The following is a 21,164-nucleotide window of genomic DNA, read 5'->3' as shown; positions in this document are numbered from 1 at the left end:
AGATGTGTGGTTGATTGGTCAGTTTGTAACTCTGGTGCTCTTAACTCTAAGGTTCTATGTAGATGCTGATTAACATCCTCCCTGACAGCTAATGGACTGGAAAGTATTTCATCACCTCATGTGATATGAGTACCTCAAACTGCTTCTTTCCAAATACAGAACAAAAATATTCTGTGAACACATCTACATTTTCTGCGATATTAACAAGTTTCCTTTCTCCCTCTAGGAATTGGCCTAAACCTTTTCAAGGATTTCTTTTCTTCTTAATATACTTAATACTCTCCTTTTTGCTATCCTTAAACTTGCCAAGCATGGATTTTTTCCTGATGTCTTTTAAAGTCCCCTAGCAATGTTCATAACTTCCAATTTGAATTACTTGCTATTTTCCTTTTTCTACATTTCCTATCTATTTTGCCCCTCTGCCTCTCCCCCCACACAATTGCTGTCTTCAGTTTGCCACTGAACTGGGTTTTTAGCCAAAGTTGTCCACTTTCTTCACTGTGGAATCATGGTTTAAAGAACTCCTAATTTCCATTCCCATATTTCTGTCTATATGTTTCCTTCCTATCAGGTTGGGAACTCTTCTCTGTTTCTCCATTTGAATGTAATCACTTCCATTCTTTTCTTTTCTTCTCCTCTATCACATGCCCCCTTCTTTCTCTCTTCTCTAAACTAAATAGTCCCAGATGTGTAGGAATTATTGACGCATGAAGCACGATACAATATGGAATTGGCCTCCGTAAGGTCAATTGTTCATATCTCATTTATCTGAATAATGAAAACTGAATTTTTCAGTTTCCGAAGGGCGAGCAATCTGCTTCACCCATGAGAACAGCCTCAGGTAGTGCATGTAGTCTCTCATATTAACATTATCTCTCCATTCAGGTATTTGTACTGCGACCATCACCCTAGACCCTGGGCACATACAGGAATTCAGGAGAACATACGGCACATGCAGCAGACACCATTTGGCCTCAGAGTTGGACACTTTCTCCCCATGCCATGTCAAATTCTAATACAACTGACTTCACCAACCCCTCCACCTTCATCTTGCTGGGCATTCCTGGCCTGGAGGCAGCCCATGTCTCGATCTCCATCCCCTTCTGTGCCATATACATCATAGCCATCTTGGCAAACTTTACCATCCTTATCATTGTGAAGATGGACCTGAGCCTCCATGAGCCCATGTACTATTTCCTCTGCATGCTGGCCGTTGCCGACCTGGGCCTGTCAACGTCTACCCTGCCCAAAATGCTGAGCATTTTCTGGTTCAATTCCAGGGAGATCAATTTCAGTGCCTGCCTCACCCAAATGTATTTCATTCACTGCATCTCAGTGATGGAGTCTGGGATCTTCGTGGCCATGGCTTTGGATCGCTATGTGGCCATCTGCGATCCCCTGAGACATTCCAGCATCCTGACAAGCCCCATGGTGGCCAAGATCGGCCTGGCCGTGGTGCTGCGTGGCGGCATGCTCGTACTGCCCTATCCCTTCCTCGTGAGGCGCTGGCCATATTGCAGAACTAACATCATTCCCCACACGTACTGCGAGCATATGGCTGTGGTAAATCTGGCCTGCGCTGACATCCGTGTCAGTAGTTACTACGGCCTCTTTCTGGCATTCTTTCTATCCAGTCTGGATGTATTTTTTCTTGCCTTGTCCTATATCCAGATCCTCAGGGCCATCTTTAGCCTCCCCACAAAGGACGCCCGGCTCAAGACTTTTGGGACCTGTGTCTCCCACATCTGTGTCATTTTAGCCTCTTACATCCCAGCTCTCTTCTCCTTCCTCACTCACCGGTTTGGCCACAATGTGCCCCTGCATTTCCACATTCTCATTGCCAACATGTACCTTCTGGTGCCCCCCATGCTAAACCCCATCATATATGGTGTGAGGACCAAACAGATCCGGGACAGGCTGCTCCGGCTCTTTACTCATAAAAGGACCTAAGTTTTCTCCTGGTGCTCTGGCTCTCAGACTGAACTCCATGCAGAGCTGGCTGGTAACATGGTGCTGGACCATCTTTCCTGAATCACTGACTGAGCAGTCAAAGAGACATTAGATCCTTTCCTGACCTAACTGTGCTGATTCAGCATGACAAACCAGGGACTTGGTCTATGTACCTACCTATTGGGTTTCCATCTTTCTACGTGTTGGTAACTAGATCACAGGAGCACTGTATCTAATTCCTATATGAAAGAAATAAAATGTAATAATTATTAGAGCCACACAGCTATAATACTAACATTTTCTTAAATCTTATGGAAAGCCACTTAAGAGCCACTGATTAAGTGTAAAGTTTTTTATGTATGTTCTTACTTTGTTACTAACTCTTCAGAGAAAGAGAACCCCTCAGGATTCCTGGGATCTATCTCTGGAAGGGGAGTTGGGTCTAGGGGGTTACAGCGGTGGCAGATACAGCTGCAGTCCACAAAAGAACACCAGAATGTCCATACTGGGTAATGCCTTTGGTCTATCTAGCCCATTATCCTGTCTTCCATCAGTGGCCACTACCAGGTGCTTCAGAGGGAATAAACAGAACAGGCAATCATCAAGTGATTCATCCCCTGTCACCCACTCCCAGCTTCTGGAAAACAGAGGCTAGGGAAACACAGAACATGCTGTAGGATCCCTGCGCATCATGGCTAATAGCCATTGATGGACCTATTCTCCACAGAAACATAGAAACATAGAGGATTATGGTTGAAAGAGAACTCAGGAGGTCATCTAGTCCAACGCCCTGTTCAAAGCAGGACCAATCCCCAACTAAATCATGCCAGCCAAGACTTTGTCAAGCCGGGCCTTAAAAACCTCTAAGGATGGAGATTCCACCACCTCCCTAGGTATCCCATTCCAGAGCTTCACCACCCTCCTAGTGAAATAGTGTTTCCTAATTTCCAACTTAGACCTCCCCCACTGCAACTTGAGACCATTGCTCCTTGTTCTGTATCTGCCACCACTGAGAACAGCTGAGCTCCATCCTCTTTCGACCACCCCTTCAGGTAGTTGAAGGCTGCTATCAAATCCCCCCTCACTCTTCTCTTATGCAGACTAAACAAACCCAATTCCTTCAGCCTCTCCTCATAAATCATGTGCCCCACCCCCCTGATCATTTTTGTTGCCCTCCAGCAACAAAATTGGACTTTCTCTAATTTGTCTACACCCTTTCTGTAGTGGGGGACTCAAAACTCCAGATGTGGTCTCACCAGTGCTGAATGGAGGGGAATAATCACTTCCCTCGATCTGCTGGCAATGATCCTACTAATGCAATCCAATATGTTGTTAGCCTTCTTTGCAACAAGGGCACACTGCTGACTCATATCCAACTTCTTGTCCACTGTAATTCCCAGGTCCTTTTCTATTGATCTGCCATTTAGCCAGTCGGTCCCCAGCCTGTAACGGTGCATGGGACTCTTCTGTCCTAAGTGCAGGACTCTGCACTTGTCCTTTTTGAACCTCATCTGATTTCTTTGGCCCAATCCTCCAATTTGTCTAGGTTTCTCTGGACCCTATCCCTACCCTCCAGTATATCTACCTCTCCCCCCAGCTTAGTGTCATCTGTGAACTTGCTGAGGGTGCAATCCACACCATCCTTCAGATCATTAATAAAGATGTTGGACAAAACCAGCCCCAGGACCCGATCTCCATGAACTTATACAGTTCTTATTGGAACTGAATTATAGTTTTAGCCTTCGCAAGTTCCGCTGGCAAAGAGTTCCACAGGTTGACTGTGAAGAAATAATTTCTTTTGTTTGTTTTAAATCTGCTGCCTATTAATTTCATTGGGTGACCAATGTTCCCTCAATTTTTTACGTTTATGTGTGGAATTAATTTTGGTATGTGCAGCAATATGGAGGTGATATGCGCTGGGGCCTGGGGCGAGGGGTTTGGAGTGCAGGAGAGGGCTCAGAGCGGGGGCAGAGGGTTGGGGGGCAGGGGAAGGAGGGTTGTGGCTGGGGATGTGGGCTTTGGGGTGCGGCCGGGGATGAGGGGCTTGTGGTGTAGGCTGCCCCCGGGACTGCAGCGGCGAAAGAGGACTCCCCCAAGCCCTCTCTTGCTGCAGCAGCTCAGAGCCAGGGGAGCTCCGGCAGGGCTGGGCTGAGGTAGGGATGCCTATCCCCGGCTGCAGCAGCACCAGCGGGGCTGGGCTGGGGAAGAGGTGACTCTCCCTGGCCATGGCATCTCCAGTGAGGCTGGGCTGGGCTGAGCCAACGGAGAGACACCTCTCCACAGCTGCGGCAGTTCCGGTGGAGCTGGGCTGGGCCAGCCCTGGGATGGGGTGCCTCTCCCCAGATGCAGTGGCTCTAGCTGGGCTGGGCCGGGGGAAGGGTGCCTCTGCCCCACTGTAGCAGTTTTGTGGGGCTGGCTGAGAGAGGGGCACCTCTCCATGGCTACGGCATCTCCAGAGGGGCTGGGCTGGGCCATACCAGGGGAGGGGCGTCTCTCCCCACCTGCCTGGCCCTTGATAGCCTGCTTCGCGGCCATACAGCTTAGAAGGAACTTAGTGGGTGACCCCTAGTTTTTGTCTTATGTGAAGGAGTAAATAACATTTCCCTATTCAATTTTTCCACACCAGTGATGATTTTATAGAACCTCTATCATATCGCGCCTTTGCCATCCCTTTTCCAAGGAGAAAAGTCCCAGCTTTTTAATTTCTCCTCAAGCTGAAGGTGTTCCATACCCATAATCATTTCTGTGACCCTTCTCTGTACCTTTTCCAAATCCAGTATATCTTTTTTGAAATGGGTTGACCAGATCTGCACGCAGTGGATGTACTATGTGGTTGTACTATGGATTTATAGAGGCCATATTCTATTTTCTTTCTTATTTCTTATCTAATTAGTTAATAAGAACACCCCTCATCCCTTTCCTAATGATTGAAAATATTATGTTAGCTTTTTAGATTGCCACTGTATATTGCACAGATGTTTTCAGAGAACTATCCACAGTGACTCCATCCAAGGTCTGTTATTAGATGTGTAATGTCTAATTTAGACCCTATTACATTTATCAACACTAAATTTCTTCTGACATTTTGTTGCTCAGTTCCCTAGACTTGTGAGATTCCCTTTGTATCAGTCTGCTTTGGACTTAAATATATTTATTAATTTTGTATCATCTGCAAATTTTGCCACCTCACTATTTACTGTTTTTTCCAGATCATTTATTAATAAGTTGAACAACACTGGTCCCAGGACACAACCCTGTGGGTCACCACTATTTACCTCTCTCCATTCTGAAAACTGACCATTTATTCCTACCCTTTGTTTCCTATGTTTTAACCACTTACCAATCCATGAGAGGACCTTCCCTCTGATCCCGTGGCCGCTTACTTTGTTTAAGAGCCTTTGGTGAGGGACCTTGTCAAAGGGTTTCTGAAAATCTAAGTACACTAGATCCACTGGATCCGCCTTGTCCATATGTCACGGAGTGTGGGGGGACACAAGGCCCTGCACCCCCGGCTCCCTGCGATTCACCATGACTCTCAGCCAGCCAGTAAAGCAGAAGGTTTATTTAGACAAAAGGAACACAGTCCAAGACAGGTCTTGCAGGCACAGACAACAGGACCCCCCTCAGTTAGGTCCATCTTGGGGTCCCAGGGCCCCACAGCCCCCTTGGGAGGTCAGAGCCCTGTCTGCCTCCCAGCCATTCCACCAGCCAGCTCCTGAAACTCTCCCTTCAGCGACCCCTCCCACAGCCTTTGTTCAGTTTCTCGGGCAAAGGTGTCACCTGGCCTCCAACCCCTTCTGGGTTCTCATGTTACATGCTCAGGTATCTTCCCTCAAGGCCAGTCTCCCATCCCCCAATGCAGACCGTCCTAGCCAACCTCCCCTGCCTTCCCAACCAACACTCCCCACTCAGCATTCAAAGACCCAGGGCCGGCTTTAGCAAGAGCGGGGCCCGATTCCTGGGGGCGGGGCTTGCAGCAAGCCCCGCCCCCAGGAATCGAGCCGCGCCGCGAGGTGGACGGGGGGGGGGGACCCGGGCCCGCGCGCCGGGGGGGCGAGGGAGGGGAAGAGAGACCCGAGCCGCGCCGCGGGGGGGATGGGGGTGGGGAGAGACCCGAGCCGCGCCGCGGGACGGGGGGAGACCCGGGACAGGACCCGCGCCGCGGGGGGGACCCGAGCCGCGCTGCGGGGGGGGGGGAGCCCCGCCCCGGGGGGGGGGGAGCCCCGCGCTGCGGGAGGGCCGGGCCCGCCCCGCCCGGGGGGGGGGGGGGGCGGGACCCGAGCCGAGCTGCAGGGATCGGGCCGGGCCAGAGCCGCTGGGGCCTGCGGGAACGGGCCGCGCCTCCCCGGAGCCCTTCTCGCACCCCCACCCCCACCCCAGCTTACCTTGTGCTGCTGGCCCGCCCCTGCTTCTTTTCAGACTTCCCACGAATCTCTGATTCGCGGGAAGCAGGGGAGGGGGCGGGGCGTTCAGGGGAGGGGAGGAGGGGCCGGGGAAGTGAGCTGGGGGTGGGGTTGATAGCTGCAGCGTGGGGCCCTCTTGGCGCGGGGCCCAATTCAGCCGAATCGGCTGAATCGGCCTAAAGCCGGCCCTGCAAAGACCACATTAAGAACAGTCCCAGTTCGTCACACCATATGCTTCTTGACCCCCACAAAGAATTCTAATAGATTGGTGAGGAATGATTTCCCTTTAGAAAAACCATGCTGACTCTTCCCCAACAAATCATGTTCATCTCTGTGTCTGACAGTATTGTTCTTTATTATAGTACAGTACAGACCCCAGGGGGACTCCACTATTTACCTCTTTCCATTCTCACCATTTATTCCTACCATTTGTTTCTTATCCTTTAACTGGAATGCATGGCAATGCTTTCAGGATCATCTAATGATCCTTAATTTAATTTCTTATGTTACTCACCCTGCCTCTGTTTATAAACAAAGAGAACTCATCACATTCCACACTCAAGCTGTGTTGCAGTTAATTGCTCCATCTGGGGCTAGGGCGTGCACTGTGCGTAGACCTCAGGTACAAAACTCAGGAGTTGCTAGAGGCCCTCTGACCTCCCTGAATGGTGCCCATGTCCAGCTGGATGCCCTCTGCCCTGGGGCTCACAAGGGAGCTGCTGCAGCATGATAAGGTAGGAGGCAGCTCCAGCTGAGCAGGGGCTGCCGTGGGCTAATGAGCCAAGGTGTCCCTCCACCCTGCAGAAACTGGACACTGCCAGATCCTCTTTTTGACTGGACTTTCCAGTTGAAAACTGGGTACCTGACATTCTTAAATGGCACTCGGACACAGAAACCAAATCCCAGACTGTCCGGGTAAAACTCGGATGAGTGGAAACCCTACTCTAAGGGGCATGATGCTGTAGTGGAGATATTTGTCTATGCTGCATTTTTGTCAGTGCAACTTTCTTTGTTCAGGGGTGTGGAAAAACACACATCCCCCGAATGACAAAAGATTTACTGATGAAAAGCTTCAGTGTGGCCAGTCTCCGCTTCTGGGAACAGTGGCTGATCTAGCCGGATCCCTTCCCCTCGCCCTCAGCATGCTCAGAGTTGGCTCCTGTCCCGGGCCTCCACATTAGTCAGTGACTAAAGTTCCTGAAATGAACTAAGGGGGAGGTGTGAAATTCTGTGCCCCAAAGCAACACCCTAGCACCCCCATATTTACCATTGTGATATGATTACAAAGGATGAATATAAAGAAACAACACAAGTATATAGGGAGAAAATTAGAAAGGCCAAGGCACAAAACAAGTTCAAACTACTAGAGACATAAAGGGCAACAAGAAAATATTCTATAAATATATTAAAAGCAAGAGGAAGACTAAGGAGAGGGTAGGCCCATTACTCAATGAGGGTGGGGGGAATAATAACAGAAAATGTGGAAATGGCAGAGGTGCTTAAAGACTTCTTTGTTTCAGTTTTCACCAAGAAGGTTGTTGACAATTTTACATCTAACACAATGAATGTCCATGAAAATGAGATAGGATCAGAGTCTGAAATAGGAAAAGAACAAGTTAAAATTACTTAGACAAGTTAGATGTCTTCAATTCACCAGGGCCTGTTAAAATACATTCTAGAATGCTCAAGGAGCTGTCTGAGGAGATATCTGAGCCATTAGCAATTATCTTTGAAAAGTCATGAAAGATGGGAGAGATTCCAGAAGACTGGAAAATGGGAAATGTAATTCCCATCTATAGAATGGGAAATAAGGAAAACGTGGGGAATTTTAGACCAGTCAGCCTAACTTCTGTACCTGGAAAGATAATGTAGCAAATAATTAAGCAATCAATTTGCAAACATCTAGATGAAAATAAGAAGATAAGTAACAGTCAGCTGAGATTTGTCAAGAATGAATCATGTCAAACCAACCTGATAGAGTAACAGGCCTTGTGGATATGGGGGGAAGCAGTACCTTGTAGATGGGGGAAGTGGTAGATGTGGTATATCTTGACTTTAGTACAGCTTTTGATTCTGCTTCGCATGACCTTCTGATGAACAAACGAGGAAAATACAACCTAGATAGAGCTACTATACGGTGGGTGCATAACTGGCTGGAAAACCATTCCCAGAGAGTAGTTATCAATGGTTCACAGTCATGCTGGAAGGGCATAACGAGTGCCAAGCTGGGAGGGCTTGCAAGTGCTTTGAAGGATAGAATTAACATTCAAAATGATGTGGACAAACTGCAGAAATAGTCTGAAGTATATATGATGAAATTCAAAAAGCAAATGCAAAGTGCTCCACTTAGGAAGGAACAATTAGTTGCACACATACAAAATGGTTAATGACTGCCTAAAAGGAATATGGTGGAAAGGTTCTGGGGGTCAAAGTGGACCATAACCTAAATATGAGTCAACAGTGTGACACTGTTGCAAATAAAAAGCAAACATGATTTTGGGATGTATTAGTAGAAGTATTGTAAGCAAGAGAGGAGAAGTAGTTCTTCCACTCTACTCCATGCTGATTAGGCTTCAACTGGAGTAGTGTGTTTAGTTCTGGGCACCACATTTCAGGAAAGATGTGGACAAATTGGAGAAAGTCAGGGAAGAGCAACAAAAATGATTGAAGGTCTAGAAAACATGACCTATGAGGGTAGATTGAAAAAATTGGGTTTGTTTAGTCTGGAGAAGAGAAGACTGAGAAGGGACATGATAACAGTTTTCAAGTACATAAAGGGTAGTTACAAGGAGAGGGAGAAAAATTGTTCTTCTTAACCACTGAGGCTAGGACAAGAAGCAATGGGATTAAATTGCACCTAGGGAGGTTTAGGTTGGACATTAGGAAAATCTTCCTAACTGTCAGCGTGGTTAAGCACTGGAATAAATGGCCAAGGGAGGTTGTGGAATCTCCATCATTGGAGATTTTTTTAAGAGCTTGGACAAACGCCTGTCAGGGATGGTCTAGATAATACTTAGTCCTGCCATGAGTGCAGGGGACTGGACTAGCTGACCTCTTGAGTCCCTTCCAGTCCTATGATTCTATGATTATGTGTTTTATATAAAGAATAACATGTAAGGTCTCAATGGAAAAGTTATGATTTCCTAAATGTGATTACCCTATTTGTGTGCATATGTCATTTTTGTAGCTAAAGTTATGAATATTGATTATATACCAGTATTTCAAATGCTTTTGATACTGGTAACACCCACAAAGTAGTTTACATCCAGTTTGATGAACCATTCAAGGTAATGGCCAACTAAGAAACATAATAGACCTTAAAAGAAGTTTGTCCCCACCTGATGGACTTTCCTGTGAACATTCTAGCCAGGAAATGGGTAATAGCCCCTGCTATGACTCATCGAAGCAGGCAAGGACATGAGACTAGCTCATGTGACACTGGAATCCATCTTCTTCCTGTGCTTTTCCACTAACGGCACTGGGGACTTTTGCTTGGAAAAATGAAGCTCCCTCCACATGGCAGAAACTACAAAAGGGGGCAGAGACATCATTTGGCCTCACTCCCCCCACAACTCAACACATGGAAACACCTTAGGAACGGGGACTGAACTGGGGTTGTGGTCCTAAAGTGAAGGGATTTCTAGCCTGTGTATGGATGCTGGTGGACTGTTTGTACCATCAGGGTGAGTCACTGCTTGATTCAAATACTGGCTGGGGTATAGAACTTAGATTGTGGTTTCCTTTATTTCTTAGGTAACCAACTTTCACCTGTAGGCTATTACTTAGAATCACTTAAAATGTATCATTCTGTACTTAATAAATCTCTTTTATAGTTTTTACCTAAAACAGTGTATTGTTTGAAAAGTAAAAGGGAAATCTGCTCAGGCACAGGGGCTGGTGCATTGTCCTCTCCACACTGAGGGAGGGGTGGACTGGGTAATAAATTTACACTGGTCAGGCCTTTGACTAGGGCAAGATGATGCAGCTCTGGGGTCCTAGGTTGGGGAGCTGAGGGGAACTGGCTGGAGTCTCTCTATTGTGGGTTCATGAGTGGCTAGTAAAAGCATAGATGTAATTGCAGCTGGATGTGTCCCTGTCTTTGTATGGTTGTGTAAATACAAAACCTGAGAGGATGCAGATTTTAACAGCCTCACAGCGTGAGAGGGGGCCCAGATTGGTATGCCAGAAGGCTCGGTGGTACCACAGTTCCATGTTTCACAGCAGGAAAATCCGTCACATCCAGCCAAGAAACAGCCCCTGCTAGACGGTGGGTCTCTTTCCCTCTTGTCATCCTCTCAGTTACTGATGGAGAGACCATGATTACGGCAGGGAAGTCAGGACTCCTGGGTTCTATCATTCTTTGTGTGACCTTCTCCAAGTCACATCTACCTTAGCCTCAGTTTACCCAGCTATATAATGGGGATTCATTCATAGAGACTTTTCTTTGCTAGGTGTTTTCAAGGTCCTTCATTGAAAGGTGCTGCACCGTATTATGATAAAAGAAGAACAGGAGTACTTGTGGCACCTTAGAGACTAACAAATTTATTAGAGCATAAGCTTTCGTGGACTACAGCCCACTTCTTCGGATGCAAGCACTCCTGTTCTTCTTTTTGCGTATACAGACTAACACGGCTGCTACTCTGAAACCTGTCATTATGCAAGGCACTGCATTTAGCCGTATGGAATGGAAATCCATCAACCTCATGAAAAAACTCGTACAGATACAGACAGACATCATCTTCCTTTCCAAATGCAAGCAGATGGACATCATACCAAAAGGACTAAAGGTAAAAAATCCATTACAATCTACATATCACACAGACTATGCTGAGAGACTGTGTCACACACTCTCAAAGAAACTGCGAAACCACCTGATCAGCATCCTATACAGCAAACAGGGAAAGATTAAGAATGAGCTCTCAGAACTGGATACTCTCCCACTCTATATGCATCCGAAGAAGTGGCCTGTAGTCCACGAAAGCTTATGCTCTAATAAATTTGTTAGTCTTTAAGGTGCCACAAGTACTCCTGTTCTTCTTTTTGCGGATACAGACTAACACGGCTGCTACTCTGAAACCGTATTATGATAGTTACTGATGAGAATTACTGATTTCTGATCCCTTAGTGATGGCCCCGTGTGCCTGCAAAAAGTGTTCGTATCTCACCTCATTCATCGCTTACTATCTACTTACCCATCCTGGGCATACCCTATGGAGACCTAGGCATTATCCCTAGTTTTCTTACTAATCAACTATAACTTTTAAATATACACAAATACACAGAGCAGCCAATTCCTCTCTGACTCAGCAGAGAGCCCAAGAGTTCTCATCTCCCTTTGGGAAGGTTCTTTAATTACTGTTTACTCCTAAATCTGGAAAAAGAGCACAGAAGCACAGACATGGAAACAGACACATTAGCTAGAGTGTCTCCAGTCTCCAGCCTGTTTGTATTCAGATGCCGCATCTCAGCTACAGTCTGAGCAAACCCCACTGGGATTGCATGCAGCTATATTATCAACAGTGCAAACCCTTGTGTCGGTTCTCAGCGTGGGATATTTCTGCACATGCTGGGGTGAGAGAGGTGTGGGGAGACTCTTCCATCTCAGAATTCACAGGTACCCATCTCTTACAGAGGAGCTCACTGTGACGACGTTGGAATGTTCCTAATGTTTTATCTGAATACTTTGTGGTTGCCTCAGTATCCCCTATTTCTTAAGTATCTAGGTGGTGGGATAAGGGTGTGTGATTGTTGCAGAGCCCTAGAGGGCAAGTGTGATGCTGTCTGCACAGAGAATGGCCGACACCCTGTCTCCTGGCAACTGATGGCTGGGCCCCTCCCCTGCAAGGTGCCAACTGAAGGTGCTGGAGAACAAAGAGATCAGGTGGCCTCTTTGCCCAGGAAAGAGACAAAGGCCAGAGAAGAGGCTAGAGAGTGACCGAGACTTGGCTGGGGGAAACGAGTCAGGCCGCGGTTGGGCACTCAGGGGGGAAGGGCTCCAGGGCCCTGGACTCTGGGTGTCCTCCCCCAAGATGGACTTTGCTGAAAGTCCCTGATTCCTGTCCTAACAAGCTCTGTTCTACGCTGTGCTCCTGTTGACTAATAAACCTTCTGTTTTACAACGCTGGCTGAGAGTCACTGCTGACTGCGAGTTTGGGGTGCAGGGTCTTCGGGAGCTCCCGGTGAGAACAGGGCTGCTGAACACTCTGAGGTCAGTCCCAGGAGGCGTTGAAGCCAAGGAGGCTTCCCCTAGCAGAGTGTGCTCTGAGGGGAGTCACACTAAAGAGGGTCCTGCCTGGGTTTGATTCAGAGCAGTTCCAGATCACTGAACCTATGACCTCTGTGACACACACCTGTTGAACAAACCCAGGGCAATGTGGGTGTGATGGGGTAGAGAATAGATCTGTGGTCCTTTCTGCTCTGCACAGCCATTAAACATCCCAGGACCCTTGCCACAGGGGATGAGTTTACTCCAATATCACTGGCCAAAATATCCCTCTTTTCTGTGTGACCTCTGCCTGCCCCAGCTGATGGCCTCCAGCCCCGAGGTGGCTGAGTTTCAATGGCACAGTGGATTCTTCCGAATGAAAAGTGTTAGTAGTTATACAAATCCAAATATTGAGGTTATGGCCCATAATTTCCTCAAGCCCCACTGAGGCAAAACTCCCCTTTGGAGTAAGAACTTAGTAAAGTACTCAGGAGCCCACTGTGTGATAATGCACAGACACTGTCACCTCCTCCTCTTGCACCTCAGGGCTCTGGCTGTTAACGGGGGTGGCTTTTATCTGCTGGAAAGCATAGAGGTGCTAGGGCTCCTCACTGAAGGAATTCTAAGAATTTTTCAACATGGATATGTCATATTTGTTGCCAGCTCATTTGAGAAGTAGGCTGAACTGTTATGGCTAAAACATTTAAAACAACAATTCATCAGGAAGCAGATACTCAGCATGGGAAATTTCACACCAAATGGTTAAAGTTTGGCAAATTTACAAACAACAGAAAATGAGGTTTTCTAATCGAATGTGTCAGACAGACTTAAAAAAAGGTGATGCCGCCATCACTATCTACAATGGCCACCTACAATGGCCAGTCCATTTGTGAGTCCCACTCACCTAACTTTGCATTTGCCTTTTTTGAAAGAGGAAAAAAAATCCATACCCCTGAGAGATGTAGTTATATCGGCCTCACCCCAGTGTACACAGGATGAGGTTGATGGAAGAATTTTTCCATTAACTTCGCTACCAACCTACACTGATGGGAGAACCCCTGTTGTCAGTGCAAGTAGTGTCTCCTGTGAAGTGCTCTGGAAGTGCCACTTTAGAATTTGAAGTGTAGACAAGCCCTCAAGTAGATCTTCCAGAAAAGCATCCAGTCTGGATCTGCTGATATGCAGAGTTGGAGAATTCACCACTTCCCTTCGCAGTATTTCCTATGGTTAATCACCCTTGGTGCAAAACATTTGGCCCTTATTTCCAGCTGGAATTTCTCTGGCTTCAGCTTCCAGCCTTTGAGTCTTGTTCTGCCTTTCTCCACTACATTACAGAGCCTGTTATTACGCATGGTTTTCTCCCCATAAAAGTCTCCACTTGATTGTCCTTTTGATAAGATAAATAGATGAAGAGCTTTAAGTCTCACTGCACGGGATTTTCTCCAGTGCCCAATCATTTTATTACTCTTTTCTGCACGCTCTCCAATGTTTCAACATCCTTTCTGAAATGTGTACCCTCTGACTGCATGCATCGGTTTCAACAATGCCATGTGCAGCCATAGTGACCCCTAAATCCTTTTGTGGGTTACAGCATTCTATAATACAGTGCCCTAGTCTGTGGGGCAGGCCTCCATTCCCTGTTCCAAGAGGATAACTTTGCATTTGAACTGTATTAGAACATTTTGTTTGCATTGGCCCAACTCACCGAATGCTCCAGATCAAGATTAGCTTGGGGTAAGTTTGTTATCTGTAGTGTTTGTGGTGTGCTTGCTGCTTGACGGAAATATACCATGTGGTCTGTCTGTTTGGGGGACCATGTGCTGAGCCTATCGGCCTGCTAGGCAACACTGAGAACTTCTTAATGAGGCTCTGATCCCTAAGCCCATCAACCCTTAAACAGCAGGCGGGGCTACTCAGGAAGACCAGGGCTTTAAAAAGCCAACTCCTAAGTGAACAGAGGAGCAAGTGAACAGGGGACTCTTGTGAGGGAGCTGGGAGGAGGAGCGTGGGGGAGTAGATACACTTAACATTCTTTAAACTTAAGACTAAAAACACCCCCTCCTGTTAAAAACAAAGCAACAACAAAGGAACGAGCTGCAGGATGAAAATAAGAGAATGCTGGCAGAAGTCCAGCAACAGAATGAGGGTTATCCAGTTTATTGCATGCAATGCAGCATGTATGGGCAGGGTGTGTATGTGTACATTTAGTGTAAGCAGCTTCTGGACATCAGAGATGGTGTTCAGGGCTTGGAGGCCAGAGTGGCTGAAGTAGAGGAGCTAAGGGAGACAGAGAGGTACATAGATGAGACTTTCTCGGACCACAGTAGAATGGTCGCACCCCTGGTCTGACAGCCTCTGTGCTGTTCAGAAGATGGAAGTCTCAGGAAAGGAGAACATCCAACTGGAGCTGTTGCAACGCTCCTTCCAGATGATGTCATGGTCTTCTCTTGCACTCAGGATACCTCTCCGGGGGAGGGAACTCCAGTTATTCGGAAGAGACAGGTAATAGTTTTGGGGGGACTTGATTATTAGAAACATCGATAGGTGGGATTGCGCTGACCAGAAGAACTGCATGGTGACTTTCCTGCCAGGTGCAAAGGTTGTGGATCTCTTGAGACATCTAGATAGAGTTATCTGTAGTTCTGAGGAGGAGCCAGTGGTCATGGTACATGTAGGTAACAATGACACAGGGAAGGATAGGAGAGATGTCCTGGAGGTCATATTTCAGCTGCAAGGTAAGATATTGAAGTCCAAGACCTCCATGGTAGCATTGTCAGAAATGCTCCCAGTTCCATGTGCAGCACCAGTTAAACAGGTAGACATGCAAGGTATCAATTCATGGATGAGACTATGGTGTAGGGAGAATGGGTTTAGCCTCTGTTTGCTAGAAGCTGGGAATGGATGACAGAAGATGGATCACTTGATGATTACCTGTTCTGTTCATTCCCTCTGGAGCACCTGGCATAGGCCACTCTCAGAAGACAGAAATTTGGGCTAGATGGACCTTTGGTCTAACGCAGTATGGGTATGGGCATTCTCGTGTTTTTATATGTTCTTATCCTACCATGGCCTCCTAATTGTAACCACTCTGACAATCTTTGGGGCATCCACAAATTTTATCTGTAGTGATTTTCTATTTGCTTCCAAATTGTGGAAAATATTGAATAGCACCAGGCTACATCTGATCCCTGCAAAACCCTACTAGAAACACCCCTTACAATGGCCTATTAACAACTGTTTTCTGCAAACTGTCAGCTGGTCAGTTTTTAATCCATGTAACGTATGCTCTACTGATATAGTACAGTGTTCATTTTTTATTTGAATGTTTTCCCCTACTAAAGCAAATGACTCAAAGATATCAAAATGTATTGCATCTGCATGGTTTCCTTGATCAACCAAATTGTACTCTCATTAAAGGATAAATCGTTTTATTTATTTTTGACAAGGCCTGTTTTCCATAAACCATGTGTGATGATGCTGCCCATGGGAGTCAGCAGAAGTCACTCAATTAGGGTGAACTGCAAACTGAATGGGGTAGAAAAACCCCAAACTAGTGGACATTCCAATACTTAGATTTACCAAGCCAGCACAAAACAGCTTCTATATTACCTCACTGGTTACTCAGAAGTCCAAATAATGCAGTTCCCTTAAGTGCCCAGCCTCAGGCCTCCATCCAGACACATATGTCAGATATGATGATGATTACTGAAAATCTTGTCTCATCATATAAAAGAAAAGGTTCCACCAATCCCAAAGGATTAGCCACACACCCAGGTCCAACTATAACTTAGATCTTACCCAAAATACATGCTTATAGCCAATTCTAATTAGCTAAACTAAAATTTATTAAAAAAGAAAAGAGAGAGTGATGGTTAAAAGATCAATACACATACAGACTTGAATTCAATTCCTGAGGTTCAGATACATGGCAGAGATGAGCTTGTAGTTGCCAAAACTCCTTTTAGAAAGAGTCCATAGGTTATAGTCCAATGTCCATAATCAAGGTGACTCCAGTCAATGACTGGGGATCTCAATCCTTGTGGCTTAAGGTTTCCCCCTCTTGAAACCCAAAGCAGATCTGAGATGAAGTAGGATTGTGTCCCAGGGTTTTTATACATTTCCAGCAGCCTTTTGGCCTTTGAAAACAATAGGCTTAACTTTCCTTCTTCTAAACATCCTGGCAATTAGCACAGGGTAATTTATCCATTAGACAGTTCAGATACAGGTTACCACAACCTTCAAAGAGACATAGAGACAATAATACTATTTCACTGAAGTTTCTTCCTAAATATTAATACTCCTTTTTTGATCTTTGAATCAAAGCCATAATAATAGACAAGACTTGTTTGCTTACATCACAAGACCTGAGCAAACACCTCCCCTTCTACCTCTAATAATGCCGGCTGCATTTCAAAGCTCTGCTCATTTACAGTTCTTCCTAACCAGTCTTTAAAATTCAGCCCAGGGTCAGGTCAGTCTGTGAGTTGATTAACTCTTTCTGGCCCTGTCACCATTCAGTGAGATATTATATTACACTCATAACGTCACACCATGTCATTGACTGTCATTAATTATATTCCTAGTCTTTCTTTTAAGTAATTTCATACCAGCTTTTCCATTGTTCCATAATCTTGTTAAATCATTCTTTAAACTTTCCCTTAAATTTGTAACAGTGTACGTTTAACACAGAAATGTCCTCTATTTGCCTGATTGCGTACTTCTGGTTCCGAATGTGATATGTGGCTGAACGGTCAGCTCATAACTCTGGTGTTCATAAGTCTAAGGTTTTACATCTCCTCAGGTGATATGAGTACCTCTTACTGCTTTTTTCTGAATGCAGAAGAAAAATATTTCTTGAACACATCTACCTTTTATGCAGCATTAACAAGTTTCTGTTCTCCTTCTAAGAATTGGCCTAAACCTTTGTTAGGATTCTTTTGTTCTTAATGTACTTAATATACTCCTTTCATATCCCTGCCAAGCACAGATTTTTTTCCTGATGTCTTTAACATCACATATCTATTTTCCTAACTTACGATTGTATTGTTTGCTATTTCCCCTTTTCCCCATTTGTTATACACCTCTACCCCGATATAACGCGATCCGATATAACACGAATTTGGATATAACGCAGTAAAGCAGCGCTCTGGGGGTCGGGACTGTGTACTTCAGTGGATCAAAACAAATTCAATATAACACGGTTTCATCTATAATGCGGTAAGATTTTTTGGCTCCCGAGGACAGCGGTATATAGGGGTCGAGGTGTATATTGTTTCCCATCCCCGCATTGCTGCCTTCATTTTGCCACTGAACCAGGTTTTTGTCCAAAGTTCTCCACTTCCTTGACTGTGGAATTGTGGCTTTTTAGCTATCTAATAAACTCTTCTTAAAACACTCGGAATGTTCATTTACATTGTTTACATTTACATTCACGTTGTTCTGTCTAAATTTTTTGTCCCAATCACTTTTGATGATATTTTGTTTCAGTTTGGGGCATTAGCCTCTTTGAAGCACTAAATCTCTATTGATGTTACTGGTTGGGAACTCTTCTGTTTCTCCATTTGATTGTAATCAGTTCAATTCTTTATTTTCCTCTCCTCTATCATATGCCCCCTTATTTGTGTCTGCTCTAAACTAAACTGTCCCATACTTTTCAATCTGACTGCATCTGGTAACCTCCCCCATTCTTACAGCCTGTCTCAGAAATCCCCTTTCTATCTGCTGTATCCTTTATAGAGACTGGGTGATGATAACTGAGTGCATGTTCAGAGCAGATTATTCTTCATCGCATTCCTTGGGCATCCGAATATTGTCTTTGTTTTGGCCACTACTACTGTTAATGTGCAGGTTTCCATGGGGCTGCTATCAGTAACACCCAGGTCTATTTCGGATATGCTCTATTTGGGATGCATCCTGTTGGCACATATCTTGGTAAAAGATTGGTTTTTTTTCTACTCTCAAATTCTGAGCAATTGGGTGAAAGGAGAACTCCGTACAGCATGGACTCTCTAGCATGGGTTTCATTGAATTAAGGAACAATAATGGATATCCATTCTTGTGTTTCCTGTGGGAGTCTATTAATGTTTCCCACACCATAATGTTTAGGAATTATTGACTCATGGAGCACCATGAAATATGGAATTGGCATTAGTAGGATCAGTTGTTCATAATTCATTTATCTGAATAATGAAAATGTTATTTTTCACTGTGTGAAGAGCGACCAATCTGCTTCAGCCGTGAAAACATCCTCCAATACTGGACGTAGTGTCTCATATTAACATTGTCTCTCCATCCAGGGATTTGTACTGTTACCATCACCCTAGAGCCTGGGCACATACAGGACATCACGGGAAGGTACCGTATATGAGGAAGACACCATTCTGCTTCAGATTTGGACACTGTCTCCTTTGCTCCATGTCATATTCCAACACAACTGACTTCACCAACCCCTCCACCTTCATCCTGCTGGGCATTCCGGGCCTGGAGGCAGCCCACATCTGGATTTCCATCCCCTTCTGCACCATGTACACCATAGCCATCTTGGGGAACTTCACCATCATGTTCATCGTAAAGATGGAGCCGAGCCTCCATGTGCCCATGTACTATTTCCTCTGCATGCTGGCCATCACCGACCTGGTCCTGTCCACGTCAGCCCTGCCCAAAATGCTGAGCATCTTCTGGTTCAATTCCAGGGAGATCAATTTCAGTGCCTGCCTCACCCAGATGTACTTCATTCACTGCTTCTCAATCATGGAGTCTGGGATCTTCATGGCCATGGCTTTTGATCGCTACGTGGCCATCTGCAATCCCCTGAGACATTCAACCATCCTAAGAAACCCTGTAGTGGCCAAAATCGGTTTGGCTGTGGTGCTGCGTGGTTGTGTGCTCGTACTGCCTTATCCCTTCCTAGTGAGGCGGTGGCCATATTGCAGAACCAACATCATCCCCCACACGCACTGTGAACACATCTACGTGGTGACACTGGCCTGCGCCGACATCCGTATCAATAGTTATTATGGCCTCTTTGTGCTGTTCTGTGGGAATGGTCTGGATATGTTTATTATTGCCGTGTCCTATACTTACATCCTGAGGGCCATCTTCAGACTCCCCACAAAGGATGCCCGGCTCAAGACATTTGGGACCTGTGTCTCCCATCTCTGTGCCATCTTAGCCTTTTATATCCCTGGTCTCTTTTCCTCCCTCACATACCGGTTTGGTCAGAATGTGGCCCGGCATTTCCATGTTCTCATTGCCAACGTGTACCTCCTGGTGCCCCCCATGGTAAACCCCATCATCTACGGGGTGAGGACCAAACAGATCCGGGACAGGCTGCTCCGGCTCTTTACTCATAAAAGGATGTAAAATTTTCTCATGGTGCTCTGTCTCTCAGACCAAGTTCCGTGCAGAGCTGGCTTTTGACATGGTGCTGGGCCATCTTCCCTAAATCACTGACTGGACAATCTAAGAGACATACAATATTTTCCTGGCCTTACTGTGCTGTGTCAGCGTTACAAACTGGGAAATTGGTCTGTGTACAGCTCATTAACTCATAAGGTTACCACCTTTCTAATTATAATTGTAACTGGATCCATGGGGTCCTCCTCCTGCCCCACCTCTTCCTCAAGGTCCCACCCACCTCTGTGCCTCTTTCCCCCAAGGCCCCGTCCCTGTTACTCTTGCCTCTCCTCCCCCCCATCACTCTCTGCACCATCTCTCTGACGGGTCCTCCCTGGGGTGCACCTGGAACTGATGTACAGCTGAGCACTCTGTCTCACCAACATGGGATCCCTCTGGCACGGTGATGTTGTGGCAAGCTGCAAAACCCTTCAAGCTTACACTAACACCGACACCCACAGGCAGGGACCACACCCAACTGTGTTCATGAATGCTCTTGCCAGCTACTCATGAATGCACAATAGAGAGGCTACAGCCAAAATATTCCCAGCTCCCCAGCCTAAGACCCCAGAGCTCTACCATCCTGCCCAGATCAAAACGCGACCAGTATGAATTTATTACCCAGTCTGCCGCTTCCACAAAGGAAAGTGGATGTGCACCGACTCTTGTTCATCAGCTGAGATTTTCCCCCTTTGCACTTCAAACAACACATAGTGATTTAAATCTAAGCCTAATGTGCTAGTTAGTATTTGAATCAAGCAGTGTCTCACTCAATTAGATAGCACAAGCAGGTTAGTTTTTTCAGGCCAGCACTTCCCCGTCAGTTAAGTCTTTTTCCTCTGGTACTTTCAGGTGTATTGTTGTAGGGAGAATGAGGACCCCGTCATCATATTGCATCAGGTGGATAGAGAGCTAGCTATATTGTCAGGCTCAACGTGTAGTGATCAATGGCTCGATGTCTAGTTGGCAGCCCGTATCAAGCGGAGTGCCACAGGGGTCGGTTCTGAGGCTGGTTTTGTTCAACATCTTTATCAATGATCTGGATGATGGGATTCATTGCACCCTCAGCAGGTTCGCAGATGACACTAAGCTGGGGGAGGGAGAGGTAGATACGCTGGAGTGGAGGGATAGGGTCCAGAGTGAGCTAGATAAATTGGAGTATTGGCCAAAATAAATCTGATGAAGTTCAACAAGGAGAAGTGCAGAGTCCT

The 21,164-nt window shown here is 46.1% G+C and overlaps 2 protein-coding genes across 2 annotated transcripts; both read left to right on the top strand.

Annotated features, from left to right (window-relative positions):
* Positions 1 to 1,002: 1,002 nt before the first annotated feature.
* On the top strand, positions 1,003 to 1,950 carry LOC117873262 (olfactory receptor 52E2-like). Its single transcript, XM_034762435.1, has one exon. The coding sequence runs from the start codon at positions 1,003 to 1,005 to the stop codon at positions 1,948 to 1,950; it is 948 nt and encodes a 315-aa protein (XP_034618326.1).
* Positions 1,951 to 18,972: 17,022 nt separating this feature from the next.
* Positions 18,973 to 19,920, top strand: LOC117873257 (olfactory receptor 52K2-like). Its single transcript, XM_034762420.1, has one exon. The coding sequence runs from the start codon at positions 18,973 to 18,975 to the stop codon at positions 19,918 to 19,920; it is 948 nt and encodes a 315-aa protein (XP_034618311.1).
* The last annotated feature ends 1,244 nt before the right edge of the window (positions 19,921 to 21,164 follow it).

Source organism: Trachemys scripta, chromosome 1 (genome assembly GCF_013100865.1).
Source record: "Trachemys scripta elegans isolate TJP31775 chromosome 1, CAS_Tse_1.0, whole genome shotgun sequence".
NCBI lineage: Eukaryota > Metazoa > Chordata > Testudines > Emydidae > Trachemys > Trachemys scripta.
The sequence above is the reverse complement of the archived record's forward strand: the minus strand, read 5'-3'. Positions and strand labels throughout refer to the sequence as shown.